Genomic DNA, 12,898 nt, shown 5'->3' with positions numbered 1-12,898 from the left:
TTATTGTTTGTAGATTTTTTGAAGATGGCCATTCTGACCAGTGTGAGGTGATATCACGTTGTAGTTTTGATTTGCATTTCTCTAATGATTAGTGAGGTTGAGCATCTTTTCATGTGTTGTTGGCAATCTGTATATCCTCTTTCTTCTTTGGAGAAATGTCTACTTAGGTCTTCTGCCCATTTTTGGATTGGGTTGTTTGTTTTTTTGATATTGAGCTGCATGAGCTGCTTGTAAAGTTTGGAGATTAATCCTTTGTCAGTTGCTTCATTTGCAAATATTTTCTCCCATTCTGAGGGTTGTCTTTTCGTCTTGTTTCTGGTTTCCTTTGCTGTGCAAAATCTTTCAAGTTTCATAGACCCCCTTTATTTATTTTTGGTTTTATTTCTATTTCACTCACTAGGAGGTGGGTCAAAAAGGATCTTGCTGCGATTTATGTCAAAGAGTGCTCTTCCAGGCTTCCCTAGTGGCGCAGTGGTTGAGAGTCCGCCTGCTGATGCAGGGGACACGGGTTCGTGCCCCGGTCTGGGAAGATCCCACATGCCGCGGAGTGGCTGGGCCCATGAGCCATGGCCGCTGAGCCTGTGCATCCGGAGCCTGTGCTCCGCAATGGGAGAGGCCACAACAGTGAGAGGCCCGTGTGCTGAAAAAAAAAAAAAAAAAAAGAGTGCTCTTCCTATGTTTTCCTCTAAGAGTTTTATAGTGTCTGGCCTTACATTTAGGTCTTTAATCCATTTTATTTTCGTCTATGGTGCTAGGAAATGTTCTAATTTCATTCTTTTACATGTAGCTGTCCAGTTTTCCAAGCACCACTTATTGAAGAGGCTGTCTTTTCTCCACTGTATATTCTTGCCTCCTTTATCAAAGAAAAGGTGACCATATGTGCGGGGGTTTATCTCTGGTCTTTCTATCCTATTCCATTGATCTATATTTCTGTTTTTGTGCCAGTACCATACTGTCTTGATTACTGTAGCTTTGTAGTACAGTCTGAAGTCAGAGAGCCTGATTCCTCCAGCTCCATTTTTCTTTCTCAAGATTGCTTTGGCTATTTTGTGTTTCTATACAAATTGTGAGATTTTTTGTTCTAGTTCTGTGAAAACTGCCGTTGGTAGTTTGATAGGGATTGCATTGAATCTGTAGATTGCTCTGGGTAGTATAGTCATTTTCACAATGTTGATCCTTCCAATCCAGGAACATGGTATATCTCTCCATCTGTTTGTATCATCTTTAATTTCTTTCATCAGTGTCTTATAATTTTCTGCATACAGGTCTTCTGCCTCTTTAGGTAGGTTTATTCCTAGATATTTTATTCTTTTTGTTGCAGTGGTAAATGGGAGTGTTTTCTTAATTTCTCTTTCAGATTTTTCATCATTAGTGTGTAGTAATGCAAGAGATTTCTGTGCATTAATTTTGTATCCTGCAACTTTACCAAATTCATTGATTAGCTCTAGTAGTTTTCTGGTAGCATCTTTAGGATTCTCTATATATAGTATCATGTCATCTGCAAACAGTGACAGCTTTACTTCTTCTTTTCCGATTTGGATTCCTTTTATTTCTTTTTCTTCTCTGATTGCTGGGGCTAAAACTTCCAAAACTATGTTGAATAACAGTGATGAGAGTGGGCAACCTTGTCTTGTTCCTGATCTTAGTAGAAATGGTTTCATTTTTTTACCATTGAGGACAATTCTGGCTGTGGGTTTGTCATATATGGCCTTTATCATGTTGAGGTAAGTTCCCTCTATGCCTACTTTCTGGAGGGTTTTTATCATAAATGGGTGTTGAATTTTGTCAGCAGCTTTTTCTGCATCTATTATCATATGGTTTTTATCCTTCAGTTTGTTAATATGGTGTATCACATTGATTTGCATATATTGAAGCATCCTTCCATTCCTGGGATAAACCCCACTTGATCATGGTGTATGATCCTTTTAATGTGCTGCTGGATTCTGTTTACTAGTATTTTGTTGAGGATTTTTGCATCTATGTTCATCAGTGATATTGGCCCATAGTTTTCTTTTTTTGGTGACATCTTTGTCTGGTTTTGGTATCAGGGTGATGGTGGCCTCACAGAATGACTTTGGGAGTGTTCCTCCCTCTGCTATGTTTTGGAAGAGTTTGAGAAGGATAGGTGTTAGCTCTTCTCTAAATGTTTAATAGAATTCACCTGTTAAGCCATCTGGTCCTGGGCTTTTGTTTGTTGGAAGATTTTTTTTTTTTTTTTTGCGGTTCACGGGCCTCTCACTGTTGTGGCCTCTCCCGTTGCAGAGCACAGGCTCCGGACACGCAGGCTTAGCGGCCATGGCTCCCGGGCCCAGCCGCTCCGCAGCATGTGGGATCTTCCCAGACCGGGGCACGAACCCGTGTCCCCTGCATCGGCAGGCAGACTCTCAACCACTGCGCCACCAGGGAAGCCCTGTTGGAAGATTTTTAATCAGAGTTTCAATTTCAGTGCTTGTGATTGGTCTGTTTATATTTTTCTTTTTCGTCCTGGTTCAGTCTTGGAAGGTTGTGCTTTTCTAAGAATTTGTCCATTTCTTCCAGGTTGTCCATTTTACTGGCATAGAGTTGCTTGTAGTAATCTCTCATGATCTTTTGTATTTCTGCAGGGTCAGTTGTTACTTCTCCTTTTTCATTTCTAAGTTTGTTGATTTGAATTTTCTCCCTTTTTTTCTTGATGAGTCTGGCTAGGGGTTTATCAATATTGTTTTTCTTCTCAGAGAACCAGCTTTTAGTTTTACTGATCTTTGCTATTGTTTCCTTCATTTCTTTTTCATTTATTTCTCATCTGATCTTTATGATTTCTTTCCTCCTGCTAACTTTGGGTTTTTTTTGTTCTTTTTTCTCTAATTGCTTTAGGTTAAGGTTAGGATGTTTACTTGAGATTTTTCTTGTTTCTTGAGGTAGTACTGTACTGCTATAAACTTCCCTCTTAGAACTGCTTTTGCTGCATCCCATAGGTTTTGGGTCGTTGTGTTTTCATTGTCATTTATTTCTAGGTATTTTTTGATTCCCTTTAATGTCTTCAGTGATCTCTTGGTTATTTAGTGGCATATTGTTTAGCCTCCATGTATTTGTATTTTTAACAGTTTTTTTCCTGTAATTCATATCTAGTCTCATAGAGTTGTGGTTTGAAAAAATACTTGATACAATTTCAATTTTTAAAAATTTATCAAGGCTTGATTTGTGACCTAAGATATGATTTATCTTGGAGAATGTTCCATAAGCACTGGAGAAGAAAGTGTATTCTGTTGTTTTTGGATAGAATGTCCTATAAATATCAATTAAGTCCATCTTGTTTAATGTATCATTTAAAGCTTGTGTTTCCTTATTTATTTTCATTTTGGATAATCTGTCCATTGGTGAAAGTGGGGTGTTAAAGTCTCCTACTATGGTTGTGTTACTGTCGATTTACCCTTTTATGGCTGTTAGCATTTGCCTTATGTACTGAAGTGCTCCTATGTTGGGTGCATAAATATTTACAATTGTTATATTTTCTTTTTGGATTGATCCCTTGATCATTATGTAGTGCCCTTCTTTGTCTCTCAAAAATAGTCTTTATTTTAAAGTCTGTTTTATCTGATACAAGAAATGCTACTCCAGCTTTCTTTTGATTTCCATTTGCATGGAATATCTTTTTCCATCCCCTCACTTTCAGTTTGTATGTGTCCCTAGGTTTGAAGTGGGTCTCTTGTAGACAGCATACATAGAGGTCTTGTTTTTGTATCCATTCAGCTAGTCTATGTCTTTTGGTTGGAGTATTTAATCCATTTACACTTAAGGTATCGATATGTATGTTCCTATTACCATTTCTTAATTGTTTTGGGTTTGTTTTTGTAGGTCTTTTCTTTCTCTTGTGTTTCCTGCCTAGAGAAGTTCCTTTAGCATTTGTTGTAAAGCCGGTTTGATGGTGCTGAATTCTCTTAGCTTTTGCTTGTCTGTAAAGGTTTTAATTTCTCCATCAAATCTGAATGAGATCATTGCTAGGTAGAATAATCTTGGTTGTAGGTTTTTTCCCTTTCATCACTTTAAATATGTCCTGCCATACACCTCCCTTAAATATGTCCAAAAACTGCCTTGCAGAGTTTTTGCTGAAAGATCAGCTGTTAACCTTTTGGGGATTCCCTTGTATGTTATTTGTTGCTTTCCCTTTGCTGCTTTTAATATTTTTTCTTTGTATTTAACTTTTGATAGTTTGATTAATATGTGACTTGGCGTGTTTCTCCTTGGATTTATCCTGTATGGGACTCCCTGTGCTTCGTGGACTTGATTGACTATTTCCTTTCCCATGTTAAGGAAGTTTTCAACTATAATCTCTTCAAATATTTTCTCAGACTGTTTCTTTTCCTCTTCTTCTGGGACCCCTATAATTTGAATGTTGGTGCATTTAATGTTGTCCCAGAGGTCTCCGAGACTGTCCTCAATTCTTTTCATTCTTTTTTCTTTATTCTGCTCTGTGGTAGTCATTTCTGCTATTTCATCTTCCAGGTCACTTATCCATTCTTCTGCCTCACTTATTCTGCTATTGATTCCTTCTAGAGAATTTTTAACTTCATTTTTTGTATTGTTCATCATTGTTTGTTTTCTCTTTAGTTCTTCTAGGTCCTTGTTAAACGTTTCTTGTATTTTCTCCATTCTATTTCCAAGATTTTGGATCATCTTTACTATCATTACTCTGAATTCTTTTTCAGGTAGACTGCCTATTTCCCCTTCATTTGTTTGGTCTGGTGGGTTTTTACCTTGCTCCTTCATCTGCTGCATAGTTCTCTGTCTTCCCATTTTGCTTAACTTACTATGTTTGTGGTCTCCTTTTCATAGGCTGCTGGTTCATAGTTCCCGTTGTTTTTGGTATCTGTCCCCAGTGGGTAAGGTTGGTTCAGTGGCTTGTGTAGGCTTCCTGGTGGAGGGGACTGGTGTCTCTGTTCTGGTGGATTAGGCTGGACCTTGTCTTTCTGGTGGGTGGGGCTGCATCTGGTTGTGTGTTTTGGGGTGTCTGTGAACTTAGTATGATTTCAGGCAGCCTCTCTGCTAATGGATCGGGTTGTGTTTTTGTCTTGCTAGTTGTTTGGCATGGGGTGTCCAGCACTGTAGCTTGCTGGCCGTTGGGTGGAGCTGGGTCTTAGTGTTGAGGCAGAGATCTCTGGGAGAGCTCTTGCCAATTGATATTACATGGAGCCAGGAGGTCTCTGGTGGCCCAACGTCCTGAACTCGGCTCTCCTACCTCAGAGGCTCAGGCCTGACACCAGGCTGGAGCACCAAGACCCTGTCAGCCACTTGGCTCAGAAGAAAAGGGAGAAAAAAAGAAAGAAAAAAATTTTTTTAACTTAAAAAAATAATTAAAATTTAAAAATTATTAAAATTAAAGAAATAGAAAAAAGAGAGCAACTAAACCAATAAATAAATCCACCAGTGATAACAAGCATTAAAAACTATACCATGGTAAACATAAAAATCAGAAACAAGTCATTCGCAGACAGCAAACCCCAAGTCTACAGTTGCTCCCAAAGTCTACTGTCTCAGTTTTGGGATGATTTGTTGTCTCTTCAGGTATTCCACAGATGCAGGGTACCTCAAGTTGATTGTGGGGATTTAATCCACTTCTCCTGAGGCTGCTGGGAGAAATTTCCCTTTCTCTTCTTTGTTTGCACAGCTCCTGGGGTTCTGCTTTGGATTTGGCCCCTCCTCTGCGTGTAGGTCACCCTCAGGTTTCTGTTCCTGTCCAGAGAGGATGGAGTTAAAGCAGTGGCTGATTAGGGGGCTCTGGCTCACTGAGGCCAGTGGGGAGGGAGGTGTACGGTAGTTATAATTGGAATGCGGGGAGAGCCTGTGGCAGCAGAGGCCAATGTGATGTTGTACCAGCCTGAGGTATGCCGTGTGTTCTCCCAGGGAAGTTGTCCCTGGATCATGAGACCCTGGCAGTGGCAGGCTACACAGGCTCCCGGGAGGAGGCATGTGGATAGTGACCTGTGCTTGCACACAGGATTCTTGGTGGCTGCATCAGCAGTGTTAGCGTTTCATGCCCAGCTGTGCTGTCCGCGCTGATAGCTGCGGCTTGTGCCCATCTACGGAGCTCATTTAGGCAGTGCTCTGAATCCCCTTTCCTTGCGCACCCTGAAACAATGGTCTCTTGCCTCTTAGGCAGTTCCAGACTTTTTCCTGGACTCCTTCCTGTCTAGCTGTGGTGCACTAGCCCCCTTCAGGCTGTGTTCATGTAGCCAACCCCAGTCCTCTCCTTGGGATCTGACCTTGGAAGCCTGAGCCTCAGCTTCCAGCGTCTCAGGCTGGTGAGTGCTGGTTGGCACCGATCCTCTGTGCGGAAATCTCTCTGCTTTGCCGTCTGCACCCCTGTTGCTGCGCTCTTCTCCTTGGCTCCAAAGCTTCCCCCCTGCCCATCCCCAGTCTGTGCCAGTGAAGGGGCTTCCTAGTGTGTGGAAACTTTTCCTCCTTCACAGCTCCTGTCCCTATTCTTTTGTCTCTGTTTTTTCTTTTGCCCTACTCAGGTACATGGGGACTTTGTTGCATTTGGAAAGTCTGAGGTCTTCTGCCAGCATTCAGTAGGCGTTCTGTAGGAGTTGTTCCACGTGTAGATGTATTTTTGATGTATTTGTGGGGAGGAAGGTGATCTCCACATCTTACTCCTCCGCCATCTTGAAGGTCCCCCCTCCCTGTGTAGTATTTTTAAAGTGTATTTATTTTTATTTTATTTTATTTTTATTTTTTGCTGTATGCGGGCCTCTCACTGTTGTGGCCTCTCCCATTGCGGAGCACAGGCTCTGGACGCGCAGGCTCAGCGGCCACGGCTCACGGACCCAGCTGCTCTGCGGCATGTGGGATCCTCCCGAACCGGGGCACGAACCCGCGTCCCCTGCATTGGCAGGCGGACTCTCAACCACTGCGCCACCAGGGAAGCCCCTGTATTTATTTTTAGATCATTCTTTTTCACTGTAGGATTAACTCATTGAATTCTTACACTCTTCTGCCTATGCTGCAAAATATACTCTGGGAAGTGCTGGTTTAGAGGATCTATAACTTTTCTCATCATTTCATAGTGCATGGCTCGTGTTTAGTGTGGACTCAGACTCTGCCAGATTTTACAGATCCTGCGCCAGACCACTTTCACCTGGGGCTGCAGCATTCCCACTCCTCAGCAATGTGTTGAAATGAGTCCCTCTAGTGGGCAACAGGTGACATGACGAATTGAACGACTAGTAAAAGAAGGCTGGGGGATTTATCTGATGGTTTTGGATTCTTTTCCATTTACCCAAACAAAATGATGATACAAATTTCACTCATAGAAGAGCCACCCTCTGTTTTTTTTTCCTGGTTTTTAAGAAGCCTAAAAATTTCAAAACTGTATTTCAGTTCCAGGAGCTGCAGTTTACCACTTTGCCAACACTTCCATAACCAGCCTCATCACACAGCAGCAGGGTTGTGTACTCCCACAGTATGTGTCACACCGTGTTGTGATGATCTGTTTCCACATCTGTCTCCCCCAACTGGACTGAGGAACCTCTCACTCATCTTCATACCTCCTTGGTCTCTCCCGATGCTGGCACCTTCCTTAGGATGGGGGTGCTCAGGAAATAGGTGTTGAATGAAAGGAGAGAATAAATAAATAAATAAATAAATAAATAAATAAATAAATAAATATTCTTATGGTCAAAATGGAACAAGGTGGGTTGGAAAATAATGCAGGTAGAAGGAAGTAAGATTTCCTATAGATTTGGGAAGAACTTTATTTTTGTGTGCAAATAGTAAATATTGTATCCTACCAATTTAAAACACACTCTACCATAAGACAGATACTTTGTTGTTAGGAAAGGGGGCATGAGAGCGTGGACCCACCACATAGTTCAACTTTCTGAAAAATTTCAAACACTCTGCTGGATAATCGTGCCAAGGAGCCCCTCCCTGATGGTCTATTCCTCAGTCTCTTCCCTTTTTGGCCACCCAGTCAAAGGGCTCCTTTATGGACACACTATTTTGGTTTTCTTAAATTGTACAGTATTGTTCCTGAGTCTCATGGGAGACACTCCCCAGGTGCCTGCTGACCCACTCCATTCCAGGAACGAATCAGGGGACTGAAAACTCAGCCAAATTCCTCATCCAGTGAAAAGTTAAAATCAAAGCACCCTAACAATTCCAAAAACAACTAAATCCAAAACTACCTCTAAAACTAAACAACTCCAGAGCTCAGGGTGCTGGTTATTAGCCATGATCGCTCAGCTCCCTGCCCACCCTCTGCTCTCTGCTTTGTGGTTGGGGCCGTTCGCCTCCTTTGCCAGCGAGGGCTTTGCTCCTCCCTGTGTGCCTGGGTTCCCTTCAGCATTGCCCTAGCAACTGGCCTTCACCCTGAGAGCCCCAGTCGGTTCCAGAAGCTGCAGTTTACTATTTTCCCAACACTTCCATGAGGAGCCTCATCACGCCCCTTCCTCTAGCACCAGCTGGCAGCAGAGTTCTGCATCCAGTTCCCAGGCCCACCTTCAAGTTCCTGGGGGCACCTGGGGAATGCCAACCCCACCCCCACCAGAGGGCTACCCTCAGCCATGTGGGGCCCCCAACCTCTTGCCTTGTTCCCTCTGCCCTTGGGCTGGTAGCTGCTTCTTATAGTTCGAATCTTCATGATATCTCATTATCACTTTTTTTTCCCATTAAAATCTCCAATAGCTGGATAGCACTTCCTTATAGTAAATCCTTTCTGTTAAAATAACTAGTATAGTGTCTCTCTTGATTGGATCCTGACTGATGAACTAAATAATTGTAATACTAAATAATTCTGAAAATAAACCTGAAAATAAAATAACTAAAAATAGTGAATAGAAAAAAATTGAATGACAAAGAAAAAACTGAAAAGAAATAACTGAGAATAAGTAACTCTGAAAATAACTCAGAAACTAAATAGCTCAAAAATTCTGAAACTAAAAAACTCAAAATATAATGTTCAAAAATGCAACAACTGAAAATAAAATAATTTAAAACCAAATAACTAAAAAATAAAAAACCCAAATAATAAATGAATGTAAAAATAACACAGAATCTAAAATAAGTGAAAATAAATTACTGTGAATGTAAGTAACTCTAAAACCAAATAACTAGGGGAAAAACCCCAAAGTAAAGACAGCTATTTTATTCTGAAAATAAAGGAATTCAAAAACTTCCAGTGAGTTTTTACTATTCAAATAAGTAACTGTAAAAATAAATAATTCACAAATAACTAAATAACTAAATAATAAATAACTAAAAATAGAATAACCATGAAAATAAATAACTCAGATATTAACAATTGTAAAGACAGATAATTAAAAATGAATAATTCTAAAGCTAATTTGGAAATACATAACTATTAAAACAAAGTAACTATAAATAACTGAAAATAAATAACTCAAAAACTAAGTAACTTTAAAGACAAAATAATTATAAACAGGTAACTTTAAAGCTATAAGATTAAATAACTAGAAAACTAAAAACAAATGAAAATTAACTAATAAAACTAAAAATAAATAACCGAAGATAACTGAAGCTAAAAAACTAACGAGTCTAAACGTAAAAGTTAACCTGTAACCAACCCTCGCTAAAAGGAAACAATCCTAGAACAAAGTAACACAAGTATCACATTAACATTCCTGTGGGGATTAAGGGAGGCGAACACAGGGCTGCCATGTGGAGTCTGAGCAGCTCTGATCAGAGGTTCTCAACCTAGCTCCCCACTCCCACCCCAGCAGAAATTTGGCAATGTCTGAAGGCATTTTTGATTGTCATAATTTGGGTGAGTGGGTGGGGGGTGTTACAGGCATCTAGTGGGTAGAGGCCAGAGATGCTCCCAAACATCCTACAAGGCACAAGGAGTACCAACAAAGAAGTATCCAGCCCGCAGTCAAAAGTGCCGACATTGAGAAACCCTGCGCTCAGCTCTCCAACACTGGATTATGCTAACCTCCAAAAGGCGCGTCTGCCGAGCAGCTCGAGGTTCTCCGCGGGGTCCGCAACCAAGCCGGCTGCGCTCGCGCAGGCGTGCCTCTAACGGCGCAAGGTTCTCCACGGGCTCTGCGCCAAGTCCCTGCGCAAGCGGGGCTGCACCGGGAGGGGTGGACTCCGCGGGCGGACGGGGACCGCTCCTTAGGCTCCGGCAAGATGGTCCTGTTGCCCCCGGGCAGGGCAGCGGATCCCCAGGCTCCAAGGCCCCTTTGCTGCTTCTGCTTAAGGGCGGGCTGGCCTCCGCATCCACAGCAGAGGCTCCCGGGAATGCAGGCGGCTGGGGAGGCTGGGTTGTCTGGGATGAGTGTCAGTTCTCTGCGGAGGGCGGCCTCAGGCCCCCTTCCCGCGCCCGCACTGCCTCTGGTCGAAAACCAGTCTCCCCACTGGGGGCGAGCAAGCCAGCGGACATCCCAGGGCTCTCCTCAGTTTTGTTTGTGGCCCTGAAATTCCAAGAAGAAATTCAGAGGAGCAGGGGCTAACAAGTTCGCTTACTTTTCTTTCCGTTGCACACTCACGTGTCCTCCTCTTCGCCGCCCTCTTTCTCTCCCTGGATGCTTTCTCCCGTTTCCTGAACAGACTTGGAGGTTTCATAACTGTCGTCCAACTGGCAAAGCCCCGACAGCTAGAAGGGAAGGGACAGGGGTGTAATGCTGCGGTTGGGTGGGGGGCGGGTCCGGTCCACACGGCGATTCCCGCTGGCAGGGCGGGGCCGCCCCAGCTTTCCTATGGGGCCACTCAGGTCCTCAGCAAGAGACCCTAATTTTGTCCAGAAACCAGGGGAACGCTAGGGAGGCGGGGATGCGGGGCCTGCTGGGCTGGGGGTCTGAGCCACTTTGCAGATCCAGTGACCTCAGCTTCCTGGATTAGGCCGTCCTTAATGGGTGAGAATCATGTAAAGGAGGGAGAGGGAAGGAGGAGAGGAAGAGGGGGCAGGAGAAGCTGATGAACAGGAATGAGGGAAAATATGAAAGAGGTAAGAAGGAAAGAAATTTACACTCAGAGCACTGCTCTCCTTTTCCGTATCTTCTGGACCTTCACAACTGTCAAAGTTTTCCATGGAGATAAACTCCCTGCTGGAGCAACCTTGGGGAAAGAAAAGGAAGAATTTGGCCGGCCGTGGGGGAGAGGGCGTGGGAGGACAGGCCACGCGGCCTATGGCAGGACGGAACGGGCAGCACCGGTCTCCAGGAACCCATTCTCGCCATCTCTCCCTCCTCTCCCAGGACTGCACTGCTTCACCTGGGCCGAGAGGAGGGGGGCTGTGATCTCCAGGTTCCCTTTTCCAGCTCAAAATTCTGTAACTGTGAGAAGACATGTCCACATGGTGTTCACAGTCCTACCTCCTTGTCCTCCAAGAAAACAGTCATTGTCTTTTTGTGCTTGACGACCTTCCTGCCTTCCCTCCTTCCCGCCCTCCTTTCTTCCTTATCTCCTTCTCTCCCCTGATTACTGCCCATTTCCCATTTCCTTGGCAGCCTCTGCCAAAAGTCACTGCTCTCCCCGTGGGAAAATCAGAGGGATGAATACATCGTGCCTCTCTCGCCAATGAATTGATTAATTAACCAGTCAGCCACACCATTGTGCACCTGTCACGTGCCAGGGCTGTTAAAGACACTGGGGGGGACAGCAACGCCCACCAAATTCCGACCCTGCTCTGTGCCTGCTAGGATGTCAGTTATTTGTCAAAAGTTAAGCCTCACACAACTGTAAGGACCTTAGTCCCATTTTACAGATGAGAAACTGAAATGAGAGAGAAAAATCACCGGGCTAAGTTCCCTTGGCCTGTAAACACTGCAGTTGAAATCTACACATTTCTACTTTTTTTTTTTTTTTGGTGCCGTGCCAATCAGCTTGTGGGATCTTAGTTCCCCGACCACAGACTGAATCCAGAGATTGAACCCAGGCCCTCGCAGTGAGAGTGCGGAGTCCTAACCACTGGACCGCTGGGGAATTCCCTACACATTCCTACTCTAAAGAGGGGATCTCTGTCCCCACAACGCTCCCAAGTCAGCTTAGGGAGGTGAGCATCTGCAGAAAGATCTTGATCTGAGGGAGCCCCAGGTTGAGCGTCAGCTGAGTCCATCCATCCCGCAGGAATCTGAGCGCAGGAGAGTTTCAGTTCCGGTGAGAATTCAGGGGGGAGGGGCTTTGTGGGGGCGCAGGAGCGGAGCGGAAGTAGCCTGCAGTTGGGGTGGGGGGCACAGTATCTGCGGGAGCAGGCATCCAGCAAGAGGGAGCTCCCGACCTGCCGCTCAGAGGCCCCCCCAGCTGCGTTCGGGACCCGGGGTCCTCCCCGGAGCAGGGCCGTGAGGGCTGTGCGAGCATGACGGGGAGCAGCCGGGCAGCCGCTTCCTGGAGGCCTCCAGAGACGCCGCCGGACGACGCAGGGGCAAAGCCTGGTTTAACTTCTCTTCCTGGGACGTGGTGGGGCGAGCGGAGGGACCGCGGAGGAGAAAGTGGCTCTGGGAGGCTCCTCCCACCGCCCTCCTCCAGGTGACTGCGGGGCACCCGCAGTAACCCCCAGAGACGCCTCTTTAGGGCGGCCATCCGCGTGGGTCCCCTTGGACCAGGAGCAGACAGTGAGGACTCAGGGATGGCGGTCTTGCTGGAAAGCTCTTAGGGAGGAACAGAGCAGGAGCGGTTGTGCCCTTGACCAGCCCCTGCGTGGATAGAAGAGCTGCGTCTGCAGGGGCCGTGGCCTCAGTGCCCCAGGCAATGCCCGGTGCCAGGGGCCCCAGGGCCGCCCGCTGGGAGGAGCCCGGGGTGGTAGCGGGGCTGGGCGGCAACCTGGGAACTGAAAGACGTGAGGACGAGGTCCAGCCATTCCTCGAGGTAAGTGAAATGATGACCTGGTGCCTGGGCTGCTTTCCCCTCTCTCCTGTGGACCCTGCAGGCTGGGGAGTGTGCGGGGGCCTCAGCTGGGCAAGGG

General features: G+C 45.1%; 1 protein-coding gene across 1 annotated transcript in view; it reads right to left on the bottom strand.

Annotated features, from left to right (window-relative positions):
* Window positions 1-7,924: 7,924 nt before the first annotated feature.
* Window positions 7,925-12,898, bottom strand: part of MCF2L2 (MCF.2 cell line derived transforming sequence-like 2) — a gene marked incomplete at its 5' end in the record, with an annotated part of 239,213 nt that continues 234,239 nt past the window's right edge. Inside the window, 3 exons of the mRNA XM_082624318.1 lie at window positions 7,925-9,738; window positions 10,485-10,591; window positions 10,964-11,052. Of these exons, the coding sequence (XP_082480444.1) occupies window positions 9,627-9,738; window positions 10,485-10,591; window positions 10,964-11,052 (308 nt within the window). The 3' untranslated portion in view covers window positions 7,925-9,626. The remainder of the gene's footprint in view (window positions 9,739-10,484; window positions 10,592-10,963; window positions 11,053-12,898) is intronic.

This window comes from Mesoplodon mirus (assembly GCF_964341445.2).
Source record: "Mesoplodon mirus genome assembly, chromosome: 6".
NCBI lineage: Eukaryota > Metazoa > Chordata > Mammalia > Artiodactyla > Ziphiidae > Mesoplodon > Mesoplodon mirus.
Note: the sequence above shows the minus strand (reverse complement) of the source record. Positions and strands in the feature narration are given on the sequence as shown.